The 16,019-nt window shown below is 41.5% G+C and overlaps 1 protein-coding gene across 1 annotated transcript; it reads left to right on the top strand.

Moving 5' to 3' along the window:
* The first annotated feature begins 250 nt into the window (after positions 1-250).
* KIFBP (kinesin family binding protein) lies at positions 251-13,675 on the top strand. Its single transcript, XM_068950906.1, has 7 exons — positions 251-661; positions 3,029-3,127; positions 7,434-7,513; positions 7,606-7,789; positions 8,951-9,035; positions 11,446-11,555; positions 12,236-13,675. The coding sequence occupies exons 1-7, from the start codon at positions 314-316 to the stop codon at positions 13,112-13,114; spliced, it is 1,785 nt and encodes a 594-aa protein (XP_068807007.1). The 5' UTR covers positions 251-313; the 3' UTR covers positions 13,115-13,675.
* The last annotated feature ends 2,344 nt before the right edge of the window (positions 13,676-16,019 follow it).

Consider the following 16,019-nt stretch of genomic DNA (forward strand, 5'->3'; position numbering starts at 1 on the left):
CGTTTTTTCCTCCTCTTAAACCGCGTGGCAAGTACAGCTCGGGGTGAGCACAGCGCTGGAAACTTAGCGCTGCGGGAGGATAAACGCTGTAATGGCAACGAGCGGCCCTCGCGTGATGCGCCGGGGTAGCGGGGGGGGGGGGGGGGATGTCGCGCGGGGGGGGGGATGTCGCGCGGGGGGGGCGGGGCTCGGCTCGCCCCGCCCCGCCGCGCGGAGCCGCGCGCGGCGGGGGCGGAGCGCCGCCTCCGCGCCGCGGCGTGATTGGCCGGCGGGCGTCACGCGGCGGGGCGCGTGCGGCGGCGGGGGGAAGAAGATGGCGGCGGCGGGCGGCGGGTGGGCGGCGGTGTGCGAGAAGTTCCGCAGCGCGCGGACGCTGTCGGCCGTGGAGTCGCGCAAGGACCCGGAGACGGAGCCGTACCGCTCCAAGTACGCGGCGCGGGCGCTGCTCGAGGAGGTGAAGCAGCTGCTGAGCGCCGCCGAGGAGGGCGGCGAGGCGGGGCTGCGGGCCGTGCGGCGGGCCGTGCTGGAGTACGAGCTGGGCGCCAACCACAGCGACACGGAGGAGCTGTCGGCCGGCGAGGAGCACCTGCTGCGCTGCGCCCGCCTCCTCGAGCCGCACCGCCTCTCCCGCGGCTGCGTCTCCCTCTACATACAGGCCCAGGTGGGCCGGGGGGGCGGGGGGCTGTCTGGGGGGCTGGGAGGCCTGGGGGGTGCTGGGGTGATCTGAGGGGCCTGTGTGAGTGGGCGGTTGGGGGAGTGAGGTGGTCTGTGGGGGAAGGAGCTGGGGGGCCTGGGAGGGTCTGTGTGAATGGGGGGTTAGGGGGTGTGGGGGGGGCCTGTATGTGCAGGGAACTTGTAGGGGAGGACAGGGGGGTCCGGGGGGCTGGAGATGGTGTGCAGGCAGCTGTAGGGGGGTCGGGAGGGCAGGGGTGGGGTGGGCGAGCACAGGAGGGCCCCCTGGGCTGGGCGGGTTGAGGGGGGTATTTGCAGGGGACGGTGAGACAGAACCTCAGCGGTCCTGAGGCTGGACTGGGGGGAGATCTCAGCACGTCTGGAATTTATTTGTGGTTGTTGAGCTGTCATTTGCAGCCACAGCGTGTTGGGGGAGGGGGTTGCTTTTATTTATACCATATCCTGAAAAGGTGCGTTTGTTCTGAAAGGACCGACTTGTTTGCTTTTTCAGCATTGCCTGTTAGCTCACTATCTGTTACGTTTATTCCAGATGATTAAAGGTAGTTTTGTGTTGTTAGAAATAACATTCATCTTTCTATCCTGAAAAAAGTAACACTGTTACAGGATTATTACTTAACACATGAGGATTCCCAAAAGGGATGGGCCTTTAATCAATTCCTTCTTCATGGCAGCTGTGTTTTATATGTACATCTCCAGCTCTATTTAAGTCAGTCTGTTACTTAGATGTCTGTCAAAATTAGCCCACCTAATAAGAAAAGGCTAAGTATTCTTTCTTTGTCACCCGTTACAAAACTGTCAAGGAATTGTGTGTTTGTGTGGAGAGACTCCTTTTAGTTGAAAAATCATTTGTCTTATGCGGCTTAAACTGAATGAGCTGCCTGGAATTTGTAAGGTTTTATCTGCTCACTCTCTTTCAGAGTGGCAGTCCGGGTACTCTGCTACAAATCTGTTACTGGAAGAAAGCCATTTTATGTAAGATTCAAGATTAGTTAAGAAGCTAGTCAAAATAACACAATATCTTCCCAGTATTTGAAAGGGCAAGGACTCCACTGTGCTTTTCAGCTGATATGCTGGAAAGTGGTGCTTTTCTCCATTGGATGAGTGCTGCCATCTGCATGGATTTTCCAAACTTGACACCTTCTAGAAGCGGCAGGATGAAAAGTGCTGTGGTCCAACAGCAGAAAAATCTACTATCGTCTGGGACATAACACAAGACATGTGGCTGAGAACAATGATGATAAATTAGCGTGCTCTCAATGTTCCATCTCAAGGCCTATAATAGGTCGAGTCCTTAATTACAAAACTTCTGAATACTCCAAGCAGTAATCATCAACAGCGGTTGGTGTGATGACAGATTTCTCTCTCAGCACATCCTAGGTACTGTAGAGTATGTTGTCAGTGCGCTGACTTCTATTTTGAAAGAAGTAGCATTGTTTTTTCCTGCTTCTGCAGCCCTACTCCTGGTCTCTGTGCTGCACAATGATGTATGTGACAGCTCCTGTCTCATTGAGTTTAGTTAGTTCCACTGCTCAGCCATCGGCAAAGTATTGCCGTTTATAAACATGCTACATGGTGCTTTCTTTTTAAAATCATAAAATAAATGGAATTGGAAGGGAGGTGGCATTGGCCAAGCTACATGCTCTGGCTTTTTTGAAGCTTTTTTCTTTCTGTAGTCCTGTTGCGTTTTTTTTTTTTGGTTTTTTTGTTTTATTTTTTTAACAACTCTGTCTGGGAACTGAACTAGCACATGTGACTTGGATTGTTATTGACACCTTCATTTTATTAATAGTTAGAGGGGCTTTTTGTAAAAGGTGGGTTCACAGATGTATGACGTGTTACTGTGTGCATTTCTGTATTTTAAATTTGAAGGCGTTAGTCCTTAGCTTTTGCATTTAACAGTTTCATCTCCTTGTTGAAGAAATACAGGTGTTCTTCCTGGCTTATCTTTTCCTATTGATTTTTTTTGTTCATACAAAGTCACATTGACAATTTTCTATTTCCTTGACTCTTATGATTATGAGTTAAAAGTTGCATGAATCAGATGCAGAACTGTGTGGAAAAAGCTCCTTATTTGAACACACAGGTCCTAATTTAGCAGGGTAAACACAAAAGACCACTGTTTAAGTGAGATGACTTTTTTTTATGAATTTGCCTGTGTTTGAGAACCCTTCTCTTAAAGCAACATGAGATAAAATGCATGAGTCGAATTTTGCCTTTCTAACTCCATTGTATTAGAATGATGTATATCAGGATGAAGACTGATAAATTGTTTGGAGAAAACGTCTAAATGTAAATTGAGCGTAACAGGAAAAACTTTTTTTCTTTTTTTGTTTAGAACAGTCTGGGTATCCTGTGGTCTGAAAGGGATGAAATCAAAACTGCTCAAACATACTTGGAATCTGCAGAAGCCTTGTATAATCAATACATGAAAGAGGTACTGTATTGATTAGCGTTTTGGCAGGTCTTACTTTACACACAAATGGTACTCTTTGTTTTTTGTTTTACAGAAGTACGTAGCGACTGGAATTACCTAGCTTTCTCTGTTCAAGAGAACTCAATTGCTTGCCCTGAAGACTGCTTTTTACAGAGATGTCATTTTCAAGCCTTCGTATTTTGGGAGACATTTCTTGTGACGTAGTTTCAGTAATCTTTGAAAAACAGCTCGGTGAAACTTGATTTTTCTGAGCTTTACACTGGCTGCTATGTTACTTTTGAAAACTGCCGTGATAAGTACTGCTAGCATAGGAGGAAGCAGACTGGAGGATCGCTTGCTAATCTCAGAATGGATTTATTCAGAAAAATAATTTTGCTCAAAATGTAACTGTTGAAAGCTCTTTGAGTTGCTAATCCAAAACTAAAGCCAGGTAGAATTTGGCTTTTAATTAAGACTGTTTTTAACCTTTTCCTGGAAACGCAGTAAAGCGTCAAACCATTGCTTTAAGCAGGAAAAGGAAATAAAATGGTATAGTGTTTGCCATGGGTTTGCTCTGACTGTGGGCATTAGAGGCAAATAGTTTAGTTCCATTTCAGAAAGAGAGTCTTACAAACAACCAAGCCCCTCATGCATGCTGAACAACGTTTTGAGCTGCTGGTTCTGCTGTGCTTTAACAAAGACTCCCCTTTGCTATTGTTATGCACTTTGCAAAGCTGTTCCTGTGCAGACTTGCCTAAGGGACTGGTTCCTGAAGGAGCTAAAAACGTTTGTGTCCTTTGAGAAAGGAGCTGCATTCTGTGCTTCAGGACAGCCATAAAGGTTGGACAGAACCTAGTTTCTTGAAATTACAGTACAGAATTTGCATGAACTTGGTTTAGAGCACAGTTCTTCTTGAGGAATTTTTAGAATGGGTCAGTCCTTATCAGTTAGTTGCTGCTGTAGTCCCGTCTTTGTAGCCACGAGAACCTAACGTTATCAGGGAGGTAATGGATCTGGAAAAAAACATTGGGCTGAAAAGCTTGTCCATTTATTTTCCACACTCTTCATTAGTTGATCTAACAAATGACACTACATCTCTCTTTTGGCCTTTTCTCTAATTAATTCTGGATGTTCATCTTTGCTGTTTATATCCAACTGAGCGTGTTTATGCTGCTGGGTTCCCCAACGCCGCTAAAAGATTCTGGCTCTTGCTCCTGTCATCATGAAATTGAACTGATATTACCTTAATATTAAAGTAGATTAAATAACGCTGTCAAATACTTCATGTTTTAACTTTGAATTTAGCTCTCTGTATGTTGTTATCTGTATGTTACCCTTTCCTCAGAAGACTGAACTGAGGAAAGGTGAAAGGATCAGGTTGAGAAGGCTGTTCAAGAGGACAACTTAACTTTCAGCTGAAGTCTGAGATGATACCTATGCAAATACATACATCTTCATTGAAAAATTCAAATTCCCAGCTTAATTAGGCATAATCTGCAAAGAATTAAAAAAAAGAGGGGAAGGATGAGGGGAAATGGCTTGTCTAGCTGCCTTATGGCTTGTAAAGATGGAGTTTCGTGTGAGGATGTTCAAACTTTGCTAGCATTTGTACAACCATGTCAACATATATCATTCACAAACTATAAAAATATGAATGCACGTTTCTTAACGTTCTCCATTTTAGGCTATCAGGAAGCGTTCCTGTCTGTGAACCTCTGGTAAACTGTTAACGATTGAGGTGATTTCCTGGTGGCAACTTTAATTGTTTACTTACTTGCTCTAGCTAGCTTACAAGTTGGGTGGCTTGCTTTCTTCTTGTTTTTCTTCTTTTTTTAATTCCTAAAGCAACTAGAGCAAAACCAAGGAACTTTGCAAGAAGAATTTATTTTGGAAAGAATTAAAAGATCCTTTTGCTTTCTGCTCCTGAAAGCTTTGAGTTCGCATCTCTAATTCCTTTCTGGAAATAATTACTGTAATGGCATCTTGGTGTTAGGAAAGCTGTTTGATTGTTTAATATAGTACAGTGAAAATTTGCGAGTGCTGAACTCTTATGAGCAGGAGTTTGGGCTCATGAAAGTCTCCTTGGAAGAGGGGAGTTGCAGAGCTCTTCCTCAGGATGGTTAAAGGCATAAGGCTTGACATCAGAGGACAGAGCTGTAGATAAAAAGGAGAAAAGGTCTTGCGAACAGTCTCTCATTTCAGTTGTTTTTCTTTATTAATGTCAGGAATATCAGCTCTACTCTTGTCAGAGTATACTGCAGATTATGTTGGAAGGTTTGGGAAGATATATTGTAAGCCTTTGCATCCCTACAGAAGGCAAGATGGGAGATTATGAAGTCTTGAAAACTAACGAGGCGCAAACAAAAAAAACCCAAAGATTAAAAGATGGTGTAAAAATCTACACCTCTCTGGTATATTTAGGTTACCCGCTATCTCATTAATTTATCACTATTTATTTCAGAGCCAGTGTAATACGAACAAAATATTTCCATTAAAACAAATGCATGCCCCTCAGGACTTTTTTTCAGAACAAATAAGAGAACATCTTTACTTCCCTTTCAAGTGAACGCATTCTGTGCCCCTGCTTCTGTCCCCACTTATGTCCTCCTCATCTTATGAGAAGTATTTCTCTCAGCTGCTTTTCATTTGATGCCTGATTGTCTCTTGGTCTAGGAAAGAAATAGCCAGTAGAAAGACTCGCGTTCAACTTGTATTCCTGTTCTTACCTAAAGCGTAAAGAGCAACTTGAATATGCTAATCATGTTTTATATAAATCTTACCTTAATTGAGAGTTCTTCAGATTTGTAGAACTTTGGGAGCTGGATTTTTTTTTTTCTTTTTTGTGTGTTGACGCTCTTGCACTGGAAAGAGCATAGTACCGTAAAGGGCACATACTGTGCACCTAGAGATCTGATTTCTTTGTGTTCCCTTAAGCTTCTGAGATGTTTTGAACAGTTCAATCAGTGCCCAGGTTTGCTAACTTTTTACATGCGGATAATGATTCCAGTTGTCTTTTGGAAGGTTTTTGAGGTCAACAGACAGAAATAAGAGAATTAAATATTCGTATAGAAGCTATTATTAGCTGAAGTTTTTTTCTTAAGGATCCAGCAATAAGCCTGCTTACTTAAAGTAGCAAGCAAAGTAGCGTGCTCAGCTGGGCTGTGTTGCTAAGGCATAGGACGTGTTAGTCTAACAGGCACGTTAGACGTCCTTCAGGATGCACTCTGCAAGGCAAAAAAGCCACCTTAGAAAGACACCTTTAGCTGAGGTGTTTTGGAATTGGTGTCTGAGGTTAAGCACAATTACAAAGGAAATTAGATAAGCACAGACAAATAAAACTTTGCTATAAGCAGTGTTAATCTACTGGACTCTCTGATTGTGCTGACTATAACTCTTATTTATTGGTAGTTTGTTTTAAGGCAAGGTTGAACAGAGCTTTACTGGAAGATGTACAGCTATTGATATTCTGTGTTTATCTCAGAAACTATTGTCATAGAGTGATCAAAAGTAAGTTTAAAATCAGAGTTACTTCCTACATGTGCAGCTCTGTCTTACTTTCAGTTCTTGTATGAGGAAAATAAAGTATTGGGTGTATATCAATAGAAACATGTCTGTATCAGGATGCTCTTGGTTTAAAAAACAAAAAAGCCCTTCTAAATGAAATAGTTTGTATCATTAACAGCTTGCATATAGATCATACCTTACATCAAGAGACAGCAGTTTCCTCCTCTAAAGACATTACACATTTAATCAGATACATGGATGAGACAATGATCTCACCAGCCTGTGAATAAAGGGAGTCATTTAACAATGGCATTTCACATTGGCAAGAGCAGCCTTTACAGCAGATCTGCTGAACACTCTTCTGCACTTAATGTTTTTGGCAGTACTTCCTGTAGGATGTTTTCTTGCTGCTGCTTAGTGCAACTGAGTAAACAGATATTTCACGCTTGAAGGCATGCTTCATGTTAAATTGGCGCTTTAAAAAAACGTGATGCAAACCAGTCGTGTTATTGTCCAAGCTGAAGACACCTGATTATAGTCCTGTAGAATCTGAAGTATCTCTTTTTGCAAGTAGGATGCATTACTTTAAAAGTGCATAAGCAGGAGTCTTCTACAAGCTGAAAAACCTTATAATTCCATGTGCCTTTGGGTTTTTGAAATTGCTCTAGAGGTGTGACATTCAGATGGTTGTAGGTGTATTGCATGAAATTTTGAAGAATTTAGGACTGAGAAACGGTAAATGGTCTGCAGCCAGAAGAGGGAGCACTATGTCACAAAATGAAAGCAATGTACCTTACTGAATATACTCCGTACTCTCTTGTAGGATGGAAATCCTCCCTTGGATCCCAGTGAACATTTCATGGCAGAAGAAGAAAAACTCACAGACCAAGAAAGATCAAAAAGGTGGGTGTATGTCAGTCCAAAAAACCCCTAGGTACGCTGTTGAGGGAATATTTAAAAAATAAAAAAAACTAAAGAGATTTTTGTTTTTCCAGATTTGAAAAAGCCTATACCCACACTTTGTATTATCTGGCGCAAGTCTACCAACACCTGGGAATGATTGAGAAGGCTGCTCAGTATTGCCATACCACTCTTAAACGACAGCTCGAGTATAGTGGCTACTACCCAGTAGAATGGGCACTCAATGCTGCTACCTTGTCACAGTATTATCTCTCTAAGGTAACACACTGAATTTTTTTTGCTATCAGGAAAGATGGTTGTTGAAACAGCTCTTCGAGACAAGGCTCTCTGTTGAATTAAAAATGTCCTCCTGTAAAACCACAAATTGTCTTCTGACATGAAACATCTGTTAGTTTTTTCTGAAGTGGATGTAGTGGTTATGCTTTCCTGTGTTGGTGTGATGACAGCAGGGAAAATGAGCAGGGGAGGAGATATAAGAAAAGCTCTGTAGTGAATGAACGTTTCAGTAGTGATATGTGACACGATGCTTGTAAACGCGTTTTAGTAAGCTTGAAATGGTTGTCCTGACATCACTTTAAGCCGTTTGCTATAATTGTGATTATATTGTTCTCCTACAGTACAAAGTTTAAAAAAAAAAAACTTAGGCACGACATACTGCACATTGTATGTTTCCTATAAATTGTTGTCCTTTGATATTTTAGCATGTGCTTAAGCACAGTGTTTGAGCCTATGTGAACATTAAAAGTAGTTATAAAATGGTAACTGTTTGCCTCCACACATTTGTATTGACTTTGAATAGCCCACTGCATGAGGAAATGCTTCAGTTTTATTCAGGAACTTTTATACTCCAGATTATTCAGATGCTGTTTTCTGATGCTTAAGGGCCTTCTCCAGGACCTAAGTGAGTTAATGTTCATTTCAACAGTAATTTGTAATTTCTGTCTCTTTTTGGTGCATTGGTGGGACCAAATCATTAAATAAGGCACTGTCAAATGAGAGTAAAGGAATCTAAATCTGACCCATGAGGTTGACTTGTATGTCCAGTTTGTTCTGACTAACACCCCATGATACAATCTTTACCACACAATGTCAGGAAGTGACAGTAGCCTAGATCAGAACGGCATGGAAATGTTTACAACGTATCTGTCTAATGTTACAAGCAGGGGTTGCTATTGTGGCTGTGGTAGACAGAGAAATGGTTGGTTAGAAAACACTATATTGAGTAGTAGATGAGAAAAACCTTTTTTTTGTTTTTCCCCAGCGTCCAGGGGAATATGCTCCTGAGCCTCTCAATCCTATATTTTCCCTTGTGTTTGCATATCTTAACTATCCAAGATGAGGGCTTTAGCCTAGCTGAGAACAGTAGCGCTTGGGCTGCGTAGTGCCAGTGATAAATACTGTCATTTCTGTTCCTCTCAGCAATGCTTTATGGAGTCCCGACACTGTTTAGCAGCAGCCAATGTCATCTTTAGCCAAGCTGGACAAGTTCCATCTGCTGAAGACAGTAAGCTTATATAGAAGTTTTCAATTAAATGTTGTGAATTAAACATCACTAATATGTATGTTAAAAGTGAAGTCTAACAAGGTATCTAAAGCTGATTTCAATATTAATTTTCTAAAATCCTTTCCAGTAACAATAAGACAGAACAACGTCTTTTAAGAGCTGCCGTTAACTGCGGCTTAAGATTGGCTCTGTGTAAACCGTTTGAGGAAAAAGTCAAGTGCTTGTTGCTGATGCTCCAGAAAGCTTACCAGAGAGAGTAAGAAAAGGTTTGTCTTTACCGTAAAGTGACATACGTTAGAAACTGAAATTTATAGCAATATGCTTTTCAAGAGTGGGAATGTCTGTGTTCACCCACTTGTCCTTGCATATGTGCTTTAAACGCAGCTTAACCTTTGCTCCTAAATGATTGAAGGGCAATGATTCAATGAAACGAAACAGATACTTCCTGGGAATAGTTTTAAAAGGGGAAGGGAAACTGCAGCTCTTAAAAACCTCAAACTCGGAAGGTACCTGTACTGTCTTTTGTTGCTGGATACTGCTGCCTCATTAATGGCTATTTTTGACATTATAGTTACCATCCTTCTTGTTATGGGTATTGATGTAAAGGAACAACTGTGCTGCTCAGCATCGAGATCAATAAAAGAAACTTCTAAAGAAAGACCACAGTTTTAAGGGCCTGGGGCTGTGTAATGAGTGTCTGCACTCCAAATAAATAATCTGTTGTAGGTTTAGGCTTTGCTTTTCTGCAGCAAAGCCTTTCATGTTCCAGGTCTTGGACAACTGAAAGCTTCAAGTGAATAGACCTTTAACTGTGGTCAAGTGTTCAGACTAGCCCCAGTGAGAGCTCATAACTAGCTTTAAACAGTGACTAAATTGGTTAACTTTTAAGGGTTTGAGCTGTTTAGAATACAAGCTGTTTAATCTATTGATGCTGTTATTTTAGGTTCAAATATAACCTGAACGGACACAACTAGTTTTATTTAATTGAAGTTCAGTGACGGTACATTAATTTCACTGCTTCTAGTATTTCTTTGAGCTCAAAAGTAAAGGACTCCATGCAGCTGTCTTTTTCCTACTACTTAAAGGATTTGAGGGTGATGTCCAAAAGTCTCTTTTTTGCTTTCAGGGAAACACATGTTTATAGGCTTCCATAGCTACCTGACAGCACATTTGTCTGAGTTTATTAACGTTTATTAAGCCAAAAAATGAGGTTATTTTCATTAGACATGTAGAAACATACAGGGAGTTATGGTGTGTAATTCAGGTTCAAGACTGGGAATGGTGGATAAAAGACCTACCTTAAATTTAACTTTATAGATTTCTTTTGTGGTTTTGGGGCAAGTCAGTTAACTTTATCTGTGCTCCCATTTAGCGTGGGAGGAAGTAGCGATGCTTGTGTCAATGGGAGCGCACGTTTCTCCTGTTTCGCTTCCTTTTCACGATACAGAGAGCTGGGCTGGCGACATGATCGCTATGCAGAAAGTTCTAAGTTTCCAAAAGACTAATACGCAGTCGACATTAGCCACTCTCAAGCACATGAATGGGATTCGTTCTGGCGTGTGAACCTGTGTGTAAAACACAGAGATATTTAGCAAAGGCCCCTTTTTAGATTAGCAACAGTTATTCTGAATAACTTGATTGGCAGTAATGAAAGATATTGAATCTAGTGAATCTGAGTCTGAAGCTTGCTTTTCGTTTGGCGACCGTGGAGTGCTAGCCTCCCCTCGTTGTTCAGCTAACTCACTCATCACCTCCTGCCTAGAGATTGGGAAGTTCTCTTTGGTCCGTTTGGTTTCTGGAAACGTAATCTCGAGATATCAGCAGTGCTAGTTATGACTGTGATATATAATGGGGAGACTGCAAAGAGAAAAATGCAGAAGTTACAGACTAATAGGTATTATGTTATGATGAGGTAGATAAACCACAGGCAGTTTCCCCTTGTTTTATTCCCTTTTCTGGTAGCAAGTCTTGGGTGAGACAAATACCCTGATCATCCTGGGGAGCAACTACACTGTAACAGAAATTACAAGCAGCTGAATCTCGGAAAACAGATCGTCCTTGTTCCTTTCTCCTATTACAGAGAGAAATTCAAATCTTTTCCTGTAGAACGCCTCCAGGATCAAAGTTCTTTTTAAACATACTAACGTATGGTCTACTTTTTGAGGAATACATACGTGACAAATCCATGCTAATCCCCATGGGTTTCTACCAGAATGACAATTCACAGAATTATTACATGAACAAGGAGAGCATGTTCCTGTCTAACAGTGCAGAAAGACGAGTCCTCATAAATATAAGTAGCATGTATTCTTTGCACGTAACATTTGAGGGTGTTACTAGAATGCTCAGGTTGTCTTAAGCTTTTTATGTCTTAAGCTTGTTACCTAGTAAATTGATGTCCATTTACTAGATGAAACAGAGCAAGACCAGCAGGACCTTCGACAGAGGAAAGCTGAAATTGCAAGATGCTGGATTAAGTATTGCCTGAATCTTTTGCAAAGTGCTCGGAAATTACTTGAGGTAACTGGAAACTTATTCCATAACTGCTATTGTTTAAAAACAAATTTAGTCTATTTTGATGTTTGTAGTGGGAATCACTTATAATTGGTAGCAATTGATAAGCTGTTTCCCAATCAATAAGACAACAGATACTTGAATCTAGCAGGTGTTTCTTAGTATGTTTTGACTTCAATGCGGCACTTAGAAATAAGCATCGATAGGACATCAGTTCTGTAGCGTGATCAATGCACTGTTTGTATAGAGATTTCGCAGCTCGCCCTCTTCTTTACTGTATTTTCTTGTGGCTTGATTTGGCAAATCACTTTTTATTGAACTGGTAGTAAGAACGTCCTCTCAGTGTTCAGCAGTTTCGTGTGCTGGTATTTTCATTCATGCTGTGTGCTTGAAACTCAGCATGTGCTGAAATGCTTTGGGCTTTACATTTATTGCTTTGGCTATGTTGTCGCACAGGGTAGAGAGACTTAAATTGCTGTGTTTAAATCTTACATTTTTACAGAAGTGAGAATATAATTTACATGACCTTTAGTGAATACAAGGTTTAATATGCCAACATGTCGTCTTTTCTCTCTTGTCGCTGATCAGTTTGTGTTTGAAAGGCAGTCCGTAATTGAAAAAGCTTCAGCGCAAGTCTTTCTCTGTAATCCACATGCATTTTTAATTAATATGTTTTATCATTTCAGGATAACATAGGAGAGCTGGATCCCGACAGGCAGTTGGAACTTAAAGCCCAAAGGAAAAAAGAGGAGGATGAAAAGGAGAAGGGCAGAAAAAAAGCTGTGCTTTTTGGGACGAGTGATATATGTGACTCTGTCTTAGCCATGGAAGAGAAAGTGAGCAGTGTATATCCTTTAGATTTTCAAGAAGCCAGAGAAATCTTCCTAGTGGGTCAGAACTATGTTCAGGAAGCAAAAGAGTTCTTTCAGGTTGATGGTTATGTTACTGACCATATTGAAATTGTTCAGGATCACAGTGCTCTGTTTAAGGTACTGGCTTTCTTTGAAGAAGACTATGAGCGACGCTGCAAAATGCATAAGCGTAGAATAGACATGCTGGAGCCTATATATGCAGACTTGAATCCACAGTACTATCTGTTGATTAGTAGGCAGCTTCAGTTTGAACTAGCAGACACCTATTATGAGATGATGGATTTAAAGGTAGCTATTGGTAACAGGTTAGAAGAGCTAGACTCCCACACAATAAAAAAAATCAATTCTCTAGCGCAGTTAGCGATAAAGTATTATGAACTCTTCTTGGATTCTTTGAGGAACCCAGATAAGGTATTTCCCGAAGAGCTCGAGGAGGATGTTCTTCGTCCTGCCATGGTGGCCAAATTTCATATTGCCCGACTATATGGTAAGCTTATTACTTCGGATGGCAAAAAACAACTGGAAAATATGCAGACATCATTGGAATATTACACATTTCTGGTAGACTATTGTGAGAAGTATCCGGATGCTGTCCGTGCCGTTGAAACTGAACTAGAACTCAGTAAGGAAATGGTGGGTCTTCTCCCAACAAGAATGGAGAGGCTAAGAGCAAAACTGTGTCCGTTCATATAAATGCTTGTCTTGAAAGGAAATGTGCAATATTAAAATGGTATCTGTCGAAACCAATACCGTAGGACAGATTCCATACTGATGAATAGAACTAAAGTGTCTACAGTTCAGCGCTCCAACTAGAGCCCGCAGTAATAGAACCTTGTTAAAAAACTGAGAGCCGTCCAGTTTAGTAGCACACCCACACTAATGGTATAAAATTTAAATGTAAATGTGAACGTCCCGCTGGTGCTTTGTATTGCTTGTCCTGTATGTAAATATAAAACTTTCCTGCCTTACCTTTTTCCCTTCGGCATATGATTCGGTTTCTAAATGTAGTGCTGTATGGAAATTGTTTCTTTCAAGGGAATTTGTTGAGCTAGGAAAATTTTCTAAGAAACTTGAGGCACGTTCTTCCAACAAGGAGACATTTTATCTTTTCTAACCTTTGTCCCCAGTAAACTTTATCCATCTGAAGGGAACTTTATGTTATTTCCAGTATTTATTTTATATGTTGCTCAGTGGTTTTTCTCTTAATTAAAACCTAACTGATGCAGGCTAAATAAATGGACTAGCTTGACTGAACGTTCTTCATAGTCCTCAGAATTCTGTTTGCTTGTGTCTTATTAAGATACGGTATGCACTACATCTTTTGCCAGTTGTGAGATAGCGTCTTCAATATCTGTGAAGACATGTGAGCATCTAAAATGCCACAATGAAGAACAAGAAAGCAGCAAACTTTCTTGCTTGAGATGGGAGGAGATACCCTGCCCCTAGTTCACCCTGGAGAGTTCCCAGGGAAAAGGTATTGCGGTCTAGTGCTCTAAGCAGCTGTCAAATATACTACTGGAAGACTTAAGATACCATTGATGGCTTCTTATTTCAGTGTTGGTCGGGGAGCCCAGACGCTTCTAGTCCTCAGCTCGGCAGGAGCTGCAGGCAGATGCTTCTCTCCCTCAAGTTGTTGCACACCGAGTACTGCTCGGGTACTATTCAAGGTCTGCGTGTGTGCCACTGGTTACTGACCTCTCCATTCAAGGCTACGAGAAGCTCTCCTGATTTTCATTAAGGAGCTGCTGAAACCTCGCTGGCCCTGAAGACACGGCTCGTTATTCCTGCTCTTACACAAACTGTTACCTTTGCTTTGTTCTTGCCTGTTACTCTTCGTCCTTGCCTATTTACTCTTTATGGGAGACCAGGATGAATTTCCTACCCAAACTGGATGCAGAGGTTGTCGTTCTTGTGGGCATAGGAGGATTATGAACCAGGATCTCAGTGCTGCAGATGGAGTGCAGGCAGAACACGCTGTCCAAGCGTACAAATGTTCAGAGAGGCCAGGGCTATGGGAAAGGGAAGGGACAGCACTAGGTAATGGGGTGTGCAATAGTGTGCCTCCCAGTGCACCAGCAGCCTTACCACAATCGACTTCATGGGAAGATTTTTACAGAAGTACGGTTTTGACAGGGCTTTAGAGAAGGGTAGTAAAGCAATTGGATTCTTATGAAATACTCGCAAAAACAAGGGGAAAATAACGTTAGCTGGGGGGAAAGAGGGGAAGAAGCATACAAGCGAGAAAGTGTGCACATCTTGTATGTGTGTAAAAATCTCTAGCTTGCAGAACGCTGTGCAGAACTGGCTGACTTCTAACCACAAGCAAATAGGCCAACAAGTGGGTCCTGGAAATGACGGGCAGTGAAACTCAACCTGGAACGACTCTCTGCATGCACACTGAATAAGGAGAGTGATTGTGCACGAGAACGTGTGTGCGTTGACCTTTTCTTACCAAATAATCGTCCAGCCAACGTTTGAGAGTTTTTTTTTTTTTCTTTTCTCTGCAGTATCAGATCTTTAATTCAGTTTTTTCCTGTGGCTTGAAGATAGGGCTTCATACTCTTTCTCAGTGAAACCATTCTCATTGTGCTGCATTTTGTCTGTGATCCGATTTAAAGCAAGCGTGCGTTTTTGCTGTTAATCCGTAATTTGAAAATTAAGGTTAATTTTTTTCCTAATGACTTTTAGTTTCATATTTGAATGGAAGAAAGTGAGGTGTGTTTTCTTCTTCATATACTTTAATATTCCACTCTTGAGGGCCTCTGAGCAAATTTTTTGAGGCAAGGATTGGCTCAGGAGACTTAGTTGACTTGTAATTTAGGGAAGGACTTGAAGATATACCCCTACAGATTGTGTGCTAACCCAGCATACAGAAAAACTTTGGTGTCACCCACCCCAAACAGAGTAATCTCAACATATCCGTCAAATACTGGTCTTAAGAAGAGAGTGTGAAAAGCTATTGGTGGGGCAGGCAAAGCTGAGTGAAGTACAGGGCTACACGTCGCTTTTAACAAGCAGCTGGGGTGTGTAGAGGAACGTTGCCCTCTTATTAGCCCTTTTTGCTCTGTGTTCACCAAAATTCTCATAAAACCTCAGAAGATGGGCAGAAACAGGCCTAGACTTAAAAAAGGCCTGGAAGTAACAGGGAGCTGAGCTTGAACTGTTTGCATGTGAATGTGTGGTTGGTGCTGTGGTTTGGCGAGCTCTCTCGCCTCTGAAGGGATCCCAGAATGCTTCACCTTTGCAGCTGTTTTTTAAAAATGTGCAGTATAATGTAAACTAAATAAAAAAATAATAATAATTGAAGCAACTTAAACTTAGAAACTTAAATATGGGCAGTGCAGCGTAAGTACAATAAAAACCATAAAGACTTTGCTCTTGATCAAAATCTTGAATCCTTTAGAACAAATGCTAAGCTGTTGAGCAGACCATCAGTATCCCACTCCTGTCAGTCTCTTAAGCTTTTGTTTATTTCTTTGAAGCATGTGTGTTTGCAGGTTGGTCCCTTAAACTTAAGGATAAGCTTCCTAATCTGCAGAAAGGTACAGAAACCAGTGATGTCCGTTCTTCACCTCTCATAATAAATATTCAAGGCTGT

The sequence above is a fragment of the Struthio camelus genome, chromosome 7 (genome assembly GCF_040807025.1).
Source record: "Struthio camelus isolate bStrCam1 chromosome 7, bStrCam1.hap1, whole genome shotgun sequence".
NCBI lineage: Eukaryota > Metazoa > Chordata > Aves > Struthioniformes > Struthionidae > Struthio > Struthio camelus.